Source organism: Podarcis melisellensis, assembly GCF_964234715.1.
Source record: "Podarcis melisellensis genome assembly, chromosome: 6".
In the NCBI taxonomy this organism is placed as follows: domain Eukaryota; kingdom Metazoa; phylum Chordata; class Lepidosauria; order Squamata; family Lacertidae; genus Podarcis; species Podarcis melisellensis.
Genome location: NC_138538.1, coordinates 52676733 through 52695109, shown reverse-complemented (window position 1 = coordinate 52695109; position 18377 = coordinate 52676733). Strand labels below are relative to the sequence as shown.

Below are 18377 nucleotides of genomic sequence, written 5' to 3'. Positions count from 1 at the left end.
GTAGTGTCCTCTTCAAAGCAGTATAACATAATGCATCTCCCCCGATTCAGCAATGAAGTATGCAAAAAGTCAAAGGACCCATGTCTCAAATGCCAGTGATATTTGATCGCCTACCCTTTGAATAGTTTTGTCCTTCTGAAGCAAGGCAATATTGAAATGTTCCCTTTTCAGTAAAGCTTCAATTCTTGCTCTCTTAACTGGTAATCCTAAACTTCTGGCAGTAAGTGACATATTTTTTTACACTCATTGGCATTATGTTATATTGCTTTGAAAAGTTTTGCACTCATTCAATTAATGCTCTTTTTTTACATTCTTCCAGTGTGCCTTGGATTCTGCTGATAAAAGATGCATTGCAAGAATTAATGTAGGGTATTATCTTCCCATCCCTCCTATCCATATCTCCCCCCCCTTTTGTATCAGTATGTTTGATGATGTTTGTATTTTGTCCTTATTTTTAAAAAATTAATAAAGTTTCTTTAAAAAAGAAAAAAGATCTTTGTTACCTCCCTCTAAGTGCTGCAGAAGGGGAAAGGGCATTCAGTAAGCTGCCTTTCATAAATAATTACAACTGGTCGACTATGACTGAAGGTAACAGCTTAACACTGTGATCCATTCATTGATCATAAACTTACGCAAGTTGTTGATTTCTCAGAAGTCATCAGAATCTTTGGTACTGAAAAACACGTGCTTAGTAATTTAGTCATATGTTGATGCCATTTGATCTACTTGGATATTGCTCTTTTTCAGAAAGATATAGGTACTGCTGAATATTGCTTTATTCATAAAGACTCTTTATTTCCCTATATGAACCCAGTTTGAACATTTTGTTTAGCTGCTGCTATCACTTTTAAATGCTACTTTAATATATAAATGTTATTAACAATGAGTTGTTATATGCTCATGGTTTTCTGAAGTATTTACATGAAAGGAAGGTTAAAAATCTGTTCAATAGATACATCTTAAATTAAGACTGCAGTTTCAAAATAACTGTCCATATTGATAATATATGAGTTCAAATAGCAGTTTAGAGCCAGGGTGGTATTCACATTTCCCAAAACAAAATGCAAACCAGCAAACAGGCACTTGATCGAATTTTACGATGCAGTTCTTCAATTTAAAAAGTTGTGCAGAAAATGCATATGGGTGCACAAAAGTGTATTAGCAACATGTTAAAACTGCCTGCAAAATGTGTATATTACACAAAATTGCATACATAAAAATATCTGCACTAAAATGCTGATGAATTTTTGTGAGTGCAGAAATGTGGTGAAGTGGAAGTGACATTGGGGAAAAGAGAAAGTGATTGTCAACCTGTAAGTGAGGCCTATTGAACTCAATGGGACTACATTTTTGAATGGACATGTCTAGGATTGTACTGCAGGATTTAAAACCTTTGCACATTGACCTGCCCATTATTCCACTGAGGTCAGTGGGGACTTGCTTTTGAATGAACATGCACAGCACTGGTATCAGTTGCACCAAGTATAGGGGCACCTTAAAGACCAACTAAGTTAGTTCTTGGTATGAGCTTTCGTGTGCATGCACACTTCTTCAGATACACGAAAGCTCATACCAAGAACTAACTTAGTTGGTCTTTAAGGTGCTACTGGAAGGAAATTTGTTTTGTTTTGACTATGGCAGACCAACACGGCTACCTATCTGTAACTGGAACCAAGTATAGGGGGCGGAGGCGTCACCAGCCCCTTCAATATTCCTTAGCAGGGGGCTTAGCCCCCTCATATTGGGGTGGCAGAGGAGTCCGAACCACCGAGCCAAGTGGCAGGCTCCTCCTGAGCATGAGATGGGACAAGCATGTGATCTGCGTCATGTGTGTGCCATCACAGGTGCACGTCACACATTGCACATGTAACCTCACGCACGCGCCATGACATTGGCCGCCCTCAATCTTCAGCTCAAAGCAGCCAGGTATCACCTTACCAACATAGGCCATGGTACGTAAACATTTGAAGTACCGATGCTATTCCAACTCAGGATGTTTTCTGGATTAACTAGGTGAAATGTTGTGGAACCACCTTTGTCCCTCCAAACTACAGAAGATATTTTGCTACCTTGCACAATTCCCTCTCAAACACTGGAGGGAAGCACTGGAGCGTTCCAGCCCACAGTTGTTACCTAAGAAGCGCCTCTGTGTGCATTTAAATAGGAGGTTTCTGGTTACTTAAAGACAGTCTCTATTCATATACATAACAAGGCAACACTAAGGCTGCTGGGAAAGGGCAGAGCCTGCTGAAGCATTATGCTTTCTCTGCTGGAAAAAATGGATACTCACTTTCTACAGGTCTTGCATCTTTTTATAGGGCTCATTATTCTTTTTGGGCTCCTGCAAATCATTAAGTTGTACCGGAGGAAGAAAGAACTTCTCAAAAACTTCAAGAGTTTCCTAGGACCTTCTAGTCACTGGCTTTATGGTCATAACAGGGAGGTAAGGAAGAAGGCTTGGAAAAGGGAGGGGGGATATTTATTTGCAGTTGAAGGGGCAGATGCAAACAAAGATGGGCTTTCTTTCTACCTGGCAGGCAGATATAGCTTTTCTTAGCCTTGAAATGGATGGGAAGCTTCACTTGGCAGAAAGAACCCCTCTCTTCCAGCACAAGTGCAAAATCACATTCTCCCACGCACTTTTCCGTGTATAAGATGGGCACCTTAGACACGGGGGCATGTTATATATGTGAAAATATGGTATTGGGTTAAAAAGCAGAATGAGAATTGTGCATGTGCATAAGTAGAGTGAATAAGAGGTGACTCTTTTTACTGTCCAACTCTCCTTCTGCTTTTTCACCCAGTCAGAACAAGATCACCTTGAAAAATTTCCAGAATATTCTCCTTGAATTCTCACCAGTAATGTGATTACAAGCTACTTCTGGCTTTCATCAGATTTACTGAAAATGTATTTCACTTACCACCCATTTCTCTGTGCTTCTCTGTCTGATGTGTGTTTTCTTTTGCTTGTATTGGTGCATAGCTATCTTTTGTTTCTTCATCTTTGTCTTTTAAAAAACAACCCTTCCTCACACGAAAGTTGTGCAATACGGTAGATGAGCACCTTATAAAGGTGGCAGGAGGGGAAGAGGGAGGGCAAAACCAGCGCCACCCAGAAGAGGTGACCGTTGCAATGTCATGTTGATAAGATCTTCAGTGTACTTTCTAGGAAAATTTTGACTGCTAATCTTATATGCCATGCAAGTACCTTCTTGTAGAACTCTCTTCAGAAACAAAGTGAAAGATACATTTTCATTCACTGAATGAATGATTCTCCGGTTTGGGTTCTCTGCCATAACATCTACACACTCAGGACATGATTTCATAAACATTTTATATGGTTACTTTCTGTCATTGCAGATCCATCGAGGACAGGAACTGAAGAAAAGCTTGGAATGGGCAGAAAAATATCCTTACGCCTACCCTAGATGGTTTGGTGGCTTCGTGGCTGTTTTAGTAGTTAACCATCCAGATTATGCAAAAACGGTGTTTGGTCATGGAGGTAAGCTTACACACAGCTGCAAATTTCCCCTTACAGATGCCCCCAAAGCACAAATCCCGACTGTCACAGCCCACAGCTTCCTCATGCCCCATTGTCCCCATGGGGCCCTCAGGGGAAGCTTCCTGCTTTTCTTGAGGAGGAGCATCTTTCCAGCGGTAAATAAGCAGGACAAATAGCAGAGGCTAGGCTGCCATATGCAAATAGCAGCTACACTCTTAACACTTCACAGTGAACTGGGCACAATATACTTATTTCTAAATTGTACACTGATGCCTATTTCACACGAAGCTGTTTGTTTATAAAGACTGGCTCTTAGACTTTAAGGCAGTGTGTCAGGCGGCAGAGGAAGCAACTCCCACGGCAGGTTGCCAGGAACGGCTAAGACAAGGAAAAGTTCTTAAGATCTGCTTTTTTTATTCAATATTTACAGCCTCTTGGAATAATGGCATTGTCCCAAGTGACTCTCCACCCCCTTTCCCTCCCACTTACTCATTCCTCATCATCTCCCCTATGGGTGGCACTGAGGGCCCTTTGCTTCTGAAACCTGTGCTCTCCTACTTTCACTGCTTGCCGGTTTCTGGGAGGGAGGGGTCTGGAATGCTTTCTAAAGACACAGTATCTGTCAGCTGCCACCCCTCTGGTGCTTCTTCTTCCTCCTCTTCCATTATTTCTCAGCTTTCCCCCTCATCTGCCTCTGAGCTGTGACCTCCATCATACCCCTGTTGTCATTCTGAACTGTCCTCTTCTTCTCTGGAAGGGTCAGGCTCCACCATTCCTCCTCTGCCCAGTCCCTGACACAGTGGTTGGGGAGGGGGGGCACTTTCAGCCTGGAGGCCATATTTCCTTGTGGGTAAACTTCTGAACACCAGGTGCCAGGAATGGAGATGGGGCCATGTGCAAAAGTAGATGGAGCAGCAAATGTATAATTCCCCTATTGTAAAATAGACTGCATTCTGCACCCCCCTTCTATTCTCCATCCAGACAAGTAAGAGGCAAAAATACTGCAATGCAGGATCAGTGAGGAGTGTAAGTAGGTGAAAGGGGTTGAGGCCTGGGGAGACTGAGATGCTACGAGGGCCCAGCCTGATGTTTCCACCCCTGCTTTAAGGTTTCAGTTGTGTTTCCTTTGTGGTCACATTCAGTTTTTAGTCCTATACATCATGTCCTGAAATGGCTGGGCTGGATTTGCACCACAGCACCTTTCCCTTAATGACTATTCTTTTTGCAGCTCTGGATTTTGCCGGTTATCATGACTCTGCACGCTAGAGAGAGGCCAAAGTCCAAGCTAACTAGTAACAAGCTACTACTAGTGCATGTGTCGGTGATGTAATACCAGCCTAGAGATATGAGAGCAGTCAATTGCGGCATCAAAGAGGGTGCCTTTCAAGCTGGATTTGGCAAGGAGCACAATCTTAAAGAAATAAACAGCACCCTTGTCAGTTTTGTACAGGTTCATCAGTACCTCTTTGAAAACCAAATGCCATCTCAAAACAGATTGGTCTGCTTAAAATTTAAAAATAGACAAAGTTTGGAATATTCACTACAGTTTACCTTTGATTCCATCCTGTTTTTGTTTTTGTCTTACTTTGAGCAATGAGCATGTATAGGATTGCAACCTCAAAAGAATATTTTCTGTTATATATTTTTTCAGATCCCAAGGCTATGACGACCTATAAGTTCTTCCTCCCTTGGATTGGTAGGTAAAATGATAATTCATCATATATATATATGGGAGAGAGCGAGAGCGCGCTTGGGTATCTACATCTTGGGTATCTTCTTTCCTGAACTTCAGTCATCCCACATATCTGATGATCTCAGTTCAACCTGTCACCTGAAGTTGCTTCACATCAGTATAAGCAAAGGCAAAGAGCATTTATCCCATTTATCCCAGGTTTTGCTTTTAAGTGTGTTTCACACAGGATATGTAGTTAAATAAAGGATGGTGTTTTGCTCTTCTTTTTGTATAAAGAACAATCCTGTGCCTATATATTTCAATTTCAAGCTTGCTTTATTGAATCAAAGTCAAGACCCACTATCCATAGTGCTTTTTCATATTATGCAGTTCCAAGTAGAATTTCATTCAGAACCTTTTACCTTGATATATTTTTTTTTTTTAGCTGAATGGTAAGGTAGAGATTGCAAACAAATTGAACAAATCAGATGTGCAACTTGGAGGACCTTAGTTTTAAAACAACAAGCAAAGAAAGTTCTCCTGTCCAAAATGAGCATTTTAAAGTGCTGTTGCTTTCTATGGAAGCATTTATCACATGGTTAATTCCCTTCTGTTAAATCAGTGAGGCTTAGAAGTGCTTGACAGGATCCTGTCTCTGGGCTTTCAGTCCTCATTAAGGTTGCATTCCTAGCTAGTCTTACCTAGGAGTAAGTCCCACTTATTTTGGACTTATTTTTGAGTACACATGGTTCATTCTTAGTTCTGTCAGAGAGGTATGAAAATGTACAGAATGAGTCTCTGATTCAGGAAATATGGCTCTATCCACCCCATACCTGCCAATATTTCTGCCAGTATTCCCATTCTCAAAAAGCTATATGGCTCCTGAAATGGAACCTCTGTATATCCCCACCCACCTAACACCTTCACAAAAAAACCCCACTTTTCAGATTATGTAGGTATTTTTGACTGGCAGAAACTGACATAAGAATAGTGCTGGTTTCTCTTTCTGCTTCTAGAGTAGTCCTTTTTGGAAAACCTGGTTGGACTCCAACTCCCATCAGCCCCAGCCAGAATGTCCAACAGTCAGTGATGGCTGGCATTGGAGCAATATTTGGATGACCACAGGTTCCTTACCCCTGTTTAATCTTGCATTCAGGTCTTTGTCTACCTATTGATATTCCTAGCACTTTGTCATTGCAAAGTCCTTCCCCAGTGGCCTCCTTCCCATTGCAATCCTCTCTGAATATGTATGTGGATAGCTCAGTTGTTTAGAGCAAGGTGCTGATAATGCCAAGGTCACAAGTTTGACCCACATATGGGACAGCTGCATATTCCTGCAATGCAGGAAGTTGGACTAGATGATCCTCAGGGTCCCTTCCAGCTGTACAATTCCATGATTCTATGTCTATAAACGGATGATTTTATTAGGAAAAGTCCCAGAAATCCTGAGCTCTCTTTGGATCAACAGTCCTGCAATGTTCTGAATGGCATCTTGTTCTTTGTGCCCACAGGAAAAGGACTTCTGATCCTGGATGGACCAAAGTGGTTTCAGCACCGCCGACTGTTAACTCCAGGGTTCCACTATGATATTTTGAAACCTTACGTAGCACTGATTGCAGATTCAACCAAAGTGATGCTAGTAAGTAGGATGGCTGATGCTGCTAAGGTGCTGAGATGCTGGTAAAATGTTGTTGATACTAATGGGATAGTTACCTCTCTCACAGTAGGGATTGGTCATAGTTCAGTGTAAGATGGAATAAGGGGCAGGTAAATGGGACGCGGGTGGTGCTGTGGGTTAAACCACAGAGCCTAGGACTTGCCGATCAGAAGGTTGGTGGTTTGAATCCCCGTGACGGGGTGAGCTCCCGTTGCTCAGTCCCTGCTCCTGCCAACCTAGTAGTTTGAAAGCACATCAAAGTACAAGTAGATAAATAGGTACCGCTCCGGCGGGAAGGTAAACAGTGTTTCCGTGCACTGCTCTGGTTCGCCAGAAGCAGCTTAGTCATGCTATCCACATGACCCGGAAGCTGTACGCCAGCTCCCTTGGCCGATAAAGCGAGATGAGCACCACAACCCCAGAGTCGGTCACAACTGGACCTAATGGTCAGGGGGCCTTTTACCTTTAAATGCCCCTTATTCTAATACTGGAATGCCCTGAACTTGAATGGCAAAATAATAACTGGCAATTTCTATATGCAATGAGTGGGCTCATCCAATCCACTCTTATCCCTTCAAAACAGAGAGGGCAAGTTCACATTATCCACTGATGGTTAGCAAAGATAAAGGTTATGGACGCGTCATAGGTTAGGCCCTGTCTGCACTATACATTTAAAGCAGAATCCAAGTACTTTAAACAGTCATGGTTTCCCTCACATAAACTTGGGAAGTGGCATTTGTTAAGGCTGCATAAATGTATAGTCCAGATGGAGACTGCACTATAGAACTGTTCATATGATATGAAAACTCTGATATTTGACCTGGGACATCCATTCAATAAAATGCTCTTCAGGATCTGGGAAGTTAACTCTCCTTACTCTCCTTTCTGTTCTAACTCTCCTTTCTGTTCTAGGATAAATGGGAGAAGATGATTGACAAGGATGCCACAAAATCACTGGAGATGTTTGAACATGTCAGTCTGATGACTCTGGAAAGCATCATGAAATGTGCCTTCAGTTACCAGAGCAAAGGGCAGACTCACAGGTTGGTGTCTTGTTTTATTTTTTATTCCCCCCCCCCCATAAAGCTGGGACACGGGTGGTGCTGTGGGTAAAACCTCAGCAGCTAGGACTTGCTGATTGCATGGTTGGCGGTTCGAATCCCCACAGCGGGGTGCGCTCCCATCGTTCGGTTCCAGCGCCTGCCAACCTAGCAGTTCGAAAGCACCCCTAAGTGCAAGTAGATAAATAGGTACCGCTTTATAGCAGGAAGGTAAACGGCGTTCCGTGTGCTGCACTGGCTCGTCAGATGCAGCTTGTCACGCTGGCCACGTGACCCAGAAGTGTCTGCGGACAGCGCTGGCTCCCGGCCTATAGAGTGAGATGAGTGCACAACCCTAGAGTCTGGCAAGACTGGCCCGTACGGGCAGGGGTACCTTTACCTTTTTATAAAGCTGGCCTATACAGTAGATTATTTTTTTATGATGCCCATTTCCATTTAAACTGAACGTGTTTCCACAAAACTGCACAACTGTCTGCAGCAGCAGCAGCAGCAGCAGCAGCAGCAACAGCAACAGCAACAGCAACAGCAACAGCAACAGCAACAGCAACAGCAACAGCAACAACTGTCTGCTTTTTCTTTCAGAGAGTTGGATTCTTACATAAAAGCAGTTTATGACCTGACCTATTTGGTGTCACAGAGAGTCCGTACCTTGTTGTATCGGATTGATCTCATTTATAGATGCACAGCAGCTGGGCGCAGTTTCCTGGAAGCCTGTAGAGTGGCACACCAACATACAGGTAAAACCCCACTATCAGTTTCCTCCTTCATTTACAAGAGAACTAGCTAATGACAATTTGAGAGATATACTTTTCTCTAGCCCTTTGAGAAGAGTCACCATGGCTGCCTGGAGACAAAACACTCACTTGTAGAGACAGATGAACTTGACAGCAGCAAGACAAAGGAAGAGTATCAGAAGGTTCTGGGGTTGGTAGTGAGCTCCTGGTGGGGCAAGGAGCCTTGGGACATGCCAGCTCTTGATAGAGGCCCTGAATCACTCCTTATTTGTCCAGTGACTTCTGACATGTATGGAGTCTATCATACCCACCCAGTGTTTACTTCATCTGATTGTTGGGAACTTGGGGCAGTATTGCCTTTGCAGAAGTGTAAAGTCTCAGAGACTTAATTCCTTAATATTTGTCACACAGACAAAGTCATAGAAGAAAGAAAGAAATCTTTTCGGAAAGAGAGAGAACTTGAAAAAATCAAACAAAAACGGTACTTGGATTTTCTGGATATTCTTCTTTGTGCCAAGGTAAGAAACTTCAAAATGGCAATGCAATGGTCAGTTTTTGCTATGTGGCATCAGTGAATAACACTGACACTAACTATCCTGCAATAGAACATGAAGCATGACATCCAACCAAACAGCAATAGTATATTTAGAGATAATATTGAGAGCTAAAAGTTAGAAACATTTAGCTGCTAACCAGCTCGCTCTAGGAGTAACTACATTGGCTTCCTTGTCTTCTACACTGGCTTTCTGGTCCTCCCTGTTTCCTTATAATCCTTGATGATGTATTAGTTTGAAGTAGGGATGCATCTGGAACTGCACCAATCACATAGGAATCTTCCAGACTGGCTGTTTACTGCAGCATTCCTCAACTTTTGGTTTCCAAATGTTGTCAGCCTACAGCTCCTATCCCTCCAAGTTTGCTTAGCCATTGTTTGGGGATGACAGGAGTTGTAGACCAGCAACATCTCTGGGGAGCCAAGGCTGAAGAAAATTGATTTATTGAGCCTTCATGCTGATATGTTCACAGACAAAAAATAAAATAAAAGCTCTGTTATCCAGTGTTATCTGTTTAATGGGAATTCATCCTGATAGGTTCACGGGGAGGCTATACATCATTGCCTCCTAGCCAGGCTTTTGCAGTTTGAAACATTGAACCATTAAATTGTAGAGTTGGAAGAGACCCTGAGGATCATCTAGTCCAATGCCCTGCAATGAAGGAATATGTAGCTGTCCCATAGTTGCACCAGATATGAATAACATTTTCCAACTGGAAGCACTCATAGAAAGAGTGTGGGGTATCTCAACTCTAGCAGCAAAAAGCATATGTAGGTGAAGAGTGATGAAGCCTTCCACCATCTGTGAATAGTAAACCCCTGATGAAGAAATAATCAAGTAAACGAATAACAGGGTTGTTGTTTTTTAAAGTTTCTTAAGTCCTTTAACCATGGTAATCTTTTAAATCTCTAACCATTTCTAACTCATCAAATAGCTAATCTCCTTTTTTCCCTTCAGGATGAAAATGGTGTTGGGTTATCTGATGAAGATCTGCGTGCTGAAGTGGACACTTTCATGTTTGAAGGCCATGATACCACAGCCAGTGGGATCTCTTGGCTCTTATATGCGATGGCTCAGAACCCAGAACACCAGCAAAGGTGCAGGGAGGAGATAAAGGAGACTCTGGGAGATCGGGACACAATTCAGTGGTGAGACCTCTGTTTTTTCTATACTTGTATGGCCTGTTTGGAGGGGAGGGATAATTGCTTTCTCATTCTAGAATCAGAAGATCAGTTTAATAGGCCAACCACAGAGACTCCTTTATCATTTCCCTTTTGCTCCTTTGTCTCCGACAAACACTTAGACCCCCAACTTCTAAGTATGTTTACTTTCAAAAGATACAGGTGGGAGTTAGCAATTGTTGAGTTTTTCCATTATTTCACCAACCTGGTACTATTTTATTTTTTTGTCTATTTATGTACTTACATATTTATTAATTTTATATCCCGCCCTTCCTCCCATTATTATGTGATGAGTCTGCTGGGATCTTGCATGTCTTCATCTTTTATGTCCTTCTGTTTATGTGCTTCCAGCTTTGATATGTAACGAAAAGCTTAGTTGTTTAGGGAAAAACTTGACTCATATAATTAGAATTCTGATAAAATCATAACATCTACTGAAATGAGTGGGACAAGTAAGTCATAACTAACTCAGCTCATTGATTTCAAAGGGACTAAAGCATCATTCTCCAACCAAGTGCCCTTCAGATAATCTGGACTACAACCATGCTAACTGGGGCTGGAGTTGTAGTTCAAGACATCTGGAAGGCACCACGTTGGTGAACGCTAGACTCAACTATGACTAACTGACTTTGGATCCAACTCGCCATTTCCACATCTAGAGACCTGTTTAGACAATCAGTATCTGCTGGTACTGCAGTGGCAAGGGAGAGTCAAGCCCATGATTCCTCACTATTCCTCTCATCTGTTCAGTACACCTAGGTACCAAATATCTGAATAGGGCTTAGGTCTTCTAGCCATCAGCTCTATTAGAGCAGTGTTGTCGCTGGAGATTTGTGATAGAGAGATAACGAGAACCAAGTTGTACAACACTGATATTTCAGACCCTTGTTACCTTGTTTGACCGGTTGCACAGCTGCTGAAAGATCCTATCATATTAGTTGGAAAAGTTGTTGCTCAAATGTGGTTTCATCTGAATTTTTCAGGGATGACCTGGGGAAGATTCCTTACACTACCATGTGTATTAAGGAGAGTCTCCGTCTTTACCCTCCAGTGCCTGGCATCTCCCGGCAGCTTAGTAAACCCATAACTTTTTGTGATGGACGCTGCTTACCTACAGGTTAGTTCAGATTGGCCCTTTTCTGTTGCCCATAGTCTACCTTCTCCTGTTGAAATCAAGGAGACTTAAAAATGTTGCATTGTATTCTTTGTAAACTGACTCAAAGTCAAAATTTGATGGTGAACTTCAGGTGTCAAAACTACATTCTAGATTACAGTAATGTTATGAAATTTTCATTTACAATGGAAGGTATTATTTGCAAACCAAAACGGAAAGGTTTGGAATATGTGCATTTGCCCATTGTTTGCCCATTCAGAACTTACTGCAACGTCTCTTTCTAAATCAGTGTGGTGAACCTCTGGCCAGCAGAATTAATTAGGGTTATCAGATCCCAATTTGTCAGCGAGTCCACCTTTGCCAGCTGGCAGCCATGGCTTGATTCAAACCACACCTGCAAACAGGCTGCTGATCAGCTGATCAGCAGTTACTGCAAGCCCATTTGAACTTTGACAGATGGTTGCCGGCTGGATCCAGTCCCCCCTAACCCTGTTATAAACAAACCCACTCTACTAGCTTCCTCCTGGCACCTGTCTATCTTCACAGAGAATACACTCAGTGCAGCTTTGAAATTAGTGGTTAAGATCTCTCAGTTTTGAAATTAGTTTTGAAGTTAGTCGTTAAAATCTCTGTTTTGAAATGTTCAGTCTGTTATCTTGATTCAAAATTGCATCAAATTACATCTAAGAAAAACCAAAACCTGCTCCTTTCCTTGGCACCCAAAATTTGGTTACTATATATATCTTAAGAGGCTCCATATGCAAAGCGAACGAACAGCTTCCCAAAATATATAGAAGATAAGGATAGCTTTCAGAACTCATGTCTGAGCTTGTTTCCCCCTCTTGCCTCTCCACCCCCCTCCTTTCCTCTCATTTCATGAATTTATGAGGGCAGGTCTATGGATTTTTGTAAACTCTGGGAGCCTTTTCAATTAATGAACAGGGTAAAAATGCTTTAAATAACTAACACAGAAATGAATGCAACATTGACCCCATTTACTAATAGAAAGCAGCGTCAGAAAGTGCTCCTGTGAAGTGAAGCGAAGGCTACAATGGGAGGGTGCGCTTAACACTTTTCCTGCCACCATCTCTTGACTCTGAATTGCCCTCCCAAAATTTCTCCTCAGGTTTCCAAATATTAGGCTTGTTTGAGTAGAGTGCAATTTGGAGCAAAGAAGTGGCAAGACAGGAACATGTATATGTGTTGCAGCTTTATATTGCCTTTACTCAGTGTGGCTTTTTTTGCAGGGGAACTATGGTTATTGGTGTGTTGTGTAATCTCTAATTGTGTACAATGTTTATGTGGGCCCTCTCAGAGGTGTGGCTAATATGTTCCATCAATCTGAGTAGGACATACATGCAAGTCCATTTAGCTGGATCAGAACCATTAGGTCCTTCTGCCCCCAACATTGCTTCTTTGTTTTCCTTCTCTGAGTTGAAATGTTAGCTCTGAGATAGGTCTTCGGTAATGGCAGTGCTTGGATATTGAAATTAATCATGTTAACACTATGTTACAGGTTCCCTGGTGGCAATTAATATTTATTGTATCCACCGAAACCCTAGTGTATGGCAAGACCCAGAGGTAATAATTTGTCGTTATAGATAAAGGCATGTGACAACATCTGCAACACATAGCTGGAATACATAGCTGGTAGATTTTAGCCAAACTGCATTTTTAAAAATAAAGGTGAAGTGATTGCATGGTACAGCAATTAGATAATCTCAGCTACTGAGGATGTTGCCCTTTGAGTCATATTAAGGGCTCATGCAGACTTTCCTTTGTGGCACACTTTCCAGGCACAGGTCAGGGCTATAAAGCTCCATGTCTGTGTATGTGGTTTTTTGTCCTGGCGCTTTCCCTGGGAAAACCCATGTTTTACTGCTGAATTGAAGCAAATGGCAATCTGTGGGGAACCTGACTACCATTTCCTCCAATTAAAATGGTACAATGTGGGTTTTCTTAGGGAAAGTGCCAGGACGAAACACAAAACAAAAAAACAAAATATGTACTCAGATACAGAGCTTGAATGCCCAAACCTGTGCCTAGAAACATGGCACAAAAGGATGTCTGGATGAGTACCAGTTGCTGGACAGCAACGGGGAGAGGAGGACTGTTGCCTTCAAAATCTGCCTGTAGGCTTCTCAAAGGCATCTAGTTGGCTACTCTGCAAAGCAGGATGCTGGATCTTTGGTCTGATCCAGCAGGCCTTTTATGTTTTGAAAGCAGAACTCTAGCATGAATAAGGGAACAATTTGTAATCATGTTCCTCCCCTTGCCATTTTCTGCTAAAAAGACTCACTCCTAAATGCTTTTTGACTGTTGGTGTGAAATTGTGTGCAAAATATGTGTACATAATGATAATGCAGATAAATTTTCAAGAGACTCTTTTGGGTTAATGGTGTACAAATGTGGAGAACTAAACTTAAAATTGGGAAACTGAGGGAAATGGTAATGGACAGATTCGTTCATGCCTTCTCTTACCCACACAAATTGTGGGGAGAATGGATGACAAGCAGGCAGAATGCACCTGCCGCTGCTCTGTTGCTTGCCACCAGAGGCAGATTTAGGGCTGTGAGGGCGGTGTGCATACACTGGGCACTGAGCTTAGGGGGTGCCCTCTCAAAGCCTGGTATGTGAGGTGCTGGGCTTTGGGAAAGAAGTGTGAGACTCTTAAAGGGTCTTAAAGTCCCCGAAGCTCCTTCTCAAAGTCAGACACCTCCTTACCTGCCTTTGGGAAGGCAACACGAAGGCGGGGCACCAAATGTTGGCCTTGCACAGGGACCATAGTGCCCAAGTCTGCCACAATTGCCAAAATGTTGCTGTTGTTACTGTTGCCAGAATGTGGGGTGACCAGATGGGCATGTCACTGCTACCATCACCATGCTCTTTCTCTGCCACCACTGCACAACTCTACTTCCTGCTCACCTGCCAAGCCAATTGGGAGAACTGGAGGAGGTGGGTCAAAATGACAAGGAAAGGTGCAAGTTGGCACAGGATGGTGCCCTTCTACCTTCTTTCCCCCTCCACTCTTCCTGTCCAAGGCCCTCAGCAGTAGTGACAGCAGCGGGTGGCCTGGAATTTGGGCCATTGGCCCAGAGACCTGAAGATTGGCTATTGGTGCATCCAAACCTACAGTCGAAATTCTGGCAACCTTATAAGAAGCATCAAAGCATTTTAAACATATATGTCTTAAGACTGGGCCTAAGATTATATAAAAGCTTCCAGACTGTGAAGCAAGGCTATCAATTGCTAGAGATGCTAATAAAAGACATCTGCCTTCTTTTCCTCCAGGTGTTTGACCCCACTAGGTTCTCGTCCGAGAAGTCATCTCAGAGGCATTCTCATGCTTTTGTGCCTTTTGCAGCTGGACCAAGGTGAGGATATAGACAGTTCAGTGTCACGGTCTGATTTACTCTCGGCTTAATTAGGCAGCAAGCAGACACTTCGGTGTTTCAAACAGTTTATGATGTACGGTAATTGCTCTCTGAGCCGTTCACAGTGACTGACTGTCATTAACACATTGAGGCATCTGAACTATGTCCTCGCTTCCAACAGCATTTCCTCCAGGAGCCCCCTCCCTCCCTTCTCTTTGATTGACACCTCTCTTTAACCCTCGTGAACCTATGAGCGTGAGCAGATTCATACTGATATACTGCCCCTTCCTCTGATGTATTTTCCTCCTTCTCAGTTGCTGCCTGATACTCCTTACCAGCGTCTGGGCTTTCTGCCAGCCCTGGCTCACTGTCATGAGAAATTGTCTCTTCTTCCTCTCTGACATGAGAAGCCAAGGAGGATTGAGGGGGGGCTGGATTCAAACTGCTGTAGAGGAATGAGAGGTTCCTTGCTGCCTCTCTGAAGATCCCTCTCTCTGCAGATCTCCTCTTCTTCCTCCTCATTGTCGCTCTGGGGCGCCATGTCTCTGACATTCAGGCCAGATGAGTGAGAGGTTGCTGATGAGCAATAGGGAGGAGAGAAAGAAGCTTGTCTTTGGAGTCTGGTGGAGAATCTGTTGCTGGGCTAGAAGTTCCATTGCCCCTGACCACTGGTCATACTGCTTGAAGGAAGCTGGAGTCTAACGACATCTGTAGGGCCACAAGTTCCCCACCAATGACCTAAAACATATTTGCAGCTGGCTACAGAAAGATTGCATTAATTGTCACATATGGGTGATGTATTGCTACAGGAAGTAAAAAAAAAGCAGGGGCTTGGAATGGGGCATGTATTTCTGTCCCACCCCTTCTGCTGGCTGGAGGCAATGTCCTCAAGAGGCTTGACTTGCTTTTTGGGAGAAACCAAAGCTATGATAATGGAGAGCCTATTGGGTTGTGGGTTTTTAGTGCTGTGAACCTTCCGCTATTGTAAAAAAGAAAACAAAAACACCTCACATTGCAGAAGTGCCTTAAGTATCATGTGATCTTCATTCCAAGGAAACCAATCCTGGAGCACATTCAGGAACCCCTGAAATCTTTCACCACACTCAGTTATTGGGGGAAGCATTCCAGCATGGATCAAGGTCCAAGGCTCCGAGAGGATTTGGGTTTCCTTGTTAATGGTTAATGGTTGGGAACCTATCCAGGCTGAAAGTTGGAATGAAAGTATTTTGACAGGCAGAGTCAGCATTTTCAGGTAAAGCTCCTGCGTTATGATTAACTGTGCTTCTTAATAGATTTTCCTGACTTTTCTCTCTTTCCTCAGGAATTGCATTGGGCAGCAGTTTGCCATGAACGAGATGAAAGTGGCCCTTGCCCAAATCCTACTCCGGTTTGAAATCTTGCCAGATCCAGCAAAGCCTCCTGTTCCGATCCCCCAGGTTGTCTTAAAATCTCAAAATGGGATACACCTGTTGCTAAAGAAACTCAGCTGATAGCATATACAATTGTAGGGTTGCACAGGACCATGGGTCATCTAATCTAACCCTCTGCAATGCAGTAATTAATAAAATGGCATATTTAAAGGCAAGCTGTGAATCATTTGAAACTTCTTTGAGAGGAGTGGGGAGGGGTCTGATGGAGCATATTAGGAGAGTTAATGAAGTAAACACTCAATTATGAAGAAGGAGCCCTGGGTCAGCCATGCCTCCATCCTCTGTCTCCAAAAAACCCATCACCAGGACTACCTCCCAGTTCAAGAGGGCACCACTGCTACTGTGCCACTTCCAGGGGCATCAGACAGGTCCCAGCCCCTCCAGAGTGTCTTCAGAACAGAGCTTTGACCCACCTAGACAGGAGTGGGTGGCATGGCAGTTCTGGGCTCTGTTGGGAAGAAGGGCGGGTATAAATTCAAAAAATTAAATGGAATAAATAAATGCAGTGGAGCTGGCCTGCTGGCTGAAACTCACAGATCATTTCTAGTTTGGATCTTAGTCAACAAAGTAATTGGCCATGCCTGAACACAGGAACACTGCAAGATATTGTCGCTAAACACGCTGAGTAAGGTCCTAATCACTTCCATTACTCCAGAGCCATTTCAAACATGCCAGAAGGACACATGGCACATGCCTCATCTATTTGTGCCAAGGAGTGGTCAGCACAGCAGGGCAGTGCCACAAAACCACCCTCACAACATACCTTTTGCTGCTACTTATGGGGCAGGGTTATGGCAAGGTTGCGAGTGTGCATTGTGGTGGGAGCAACAGATTAGCTCTGCCAATGTGGCTGCACAGTGCCAACCATGGTGCCTTCCTGCCCTGTCCAGGCACCATCCCAGGAAAGCATGCTATTTTTCTGGAAAAATTGGTGCCAGAACTCACTATGAACACGTCCCTTGTTTGCAATGGCACCCGCACGAGAAGTGCTGGAACAGAGTTCTGGTGAGTTCCAGCTGAAAAAAAGCCCTGCCACTAAGTGGCAGCAATACCAGAGCTGAGACTGGCAGCCCCATGGCCTTGCTCTATTCTATCAGCTACTGCAGCATATTTTGTAAAATATGCAAGGATTTATGTAAAATGAACCATGGAAAGAGAAGAAGGGAAGTCATTGATATCTTAAGGATGTAAAACGAGTATCTTAAATTGCAAAACAGAAAACTTGATAGAAATTATATACAGAATGGTAAAAAGAAAAAGAAAGAAAACAAGGAATAAAAAGTAAAAAAAACCCACATGGAGGCTATGCCAGCAATGATCGCTCCACCCTGCCATTCTCGCCTCCAGCTAAATTCTTTTCATTCAGGTAATTTACCTCTGCATGCATACTTTATTCATCATTGCCAAATACAGCTGGCAACTGGATTTACCCCTGCAAACATGCCCTGACAAATACATCTCATGTTGTTCAATCAACAAAGAAGCAAAGCACTCTATGGACATAAAGTTTTCCAGTTTCATAGTGATTGCCCTACACTTTATTCACAACTGAATGGTGACTGGTAACACAACACTCAGTCAATTTTCAGTTCCTTATTGAGAAACGCAGTTTTATAAACAGACCTCCAACATCTCACTAGGTACCGTAAGTCAGAGAATCCCTTACCATGTGGACATGGCCATACAGCTAGTGGCTGGCGGGTCCTGGGAAACTCTTAAAACCCTTGATCAGTTTCTGCCTTGTCTGAAATAGCTGGATGGCTTTCAGAGCCATGCAGGTGAAAATCAATGCCACAGTCCAATAGAAAAACCGAGAGGGACTCGCAGGTAGCCAGGACCATAAGGCATTGATGACAATTTCCATTGCCAGCTGCTTGCTGCTTGCTTTGCTCCAGCATCTAGAATAAGTCCTGAAAACCTTCTGGCTTGCTTGGCTTTGGTCTGTGTGCTGTGTCAAAATATCAGATCAAATCCTGGTACTGCAGGAATCTGGGAACTGCTTAAACCTCCACCCACACACTCTAAGTAGTTCCACCTGCTGGGCGCTGAATCTTCCCCTTTCCCCCACTTGGATCCAGATCACTGTTACTGGGAAATG

General features: G+C 43.2%; 1 protein-coding gene across 1 annotated transcript; it reads left to right on the top strand.

Moving 5' to 3' along the window:
* Positions 1-1708: 1708 nt before the first annotated feature.
* Positions 1709-16434, top strand: LOC309371385 (cytochrome P450 4B1-like). Its single transcript, XM_081913992.1, has 12 exons — positions 1709-2443; positions 3361-3502; positions 5154-5198; positions 6686-6813; positions 7744-7874; positions 8475-8629; positions 9038-9144; positions 10138-10328; positions 11345-11478; positions 12992-13056; positions 14767-14849; positions 16171-16434. Exons 1-12 carry the CDS (start codon positions 2258-2260, stop codon positions 16337-16339), a joined length of 1536 nt encoding a protein of 511 aa, XP_081770118.1. The 5' UTR covers positions 1709-2257; the 3' UTR covers positions 16340-16434.
* The last annotated feature ends 1943 nt before the right edge of the window (positions 16435-18377 follow it).

Excerpts from the sequence above, each read along its gene's own strand:
- LOC309371385 (XM_081913992.1), top strand. The coding sequence starts at position 2,258 with ATGCTTTCTCTGCTGGAAAAAATGGATACTCACTTTCTACAGGTCTTG. Across the intron at positions 3,503-5,153 it reads AACGGTGTTTGGTCATGGAG|ATCCCAAGGCTATGACGACC; the intron begins GTAAGCTTACAC and ends ATATTTTTTCAG. Across the intron at positions 13,057-14,766 it reads GTGTATGGCAAGACCCAGAG|GTGTTTGACCCCACTAGGTT; the intron begins GTAATAATTTGT and ends CTTTTCCTCCAG.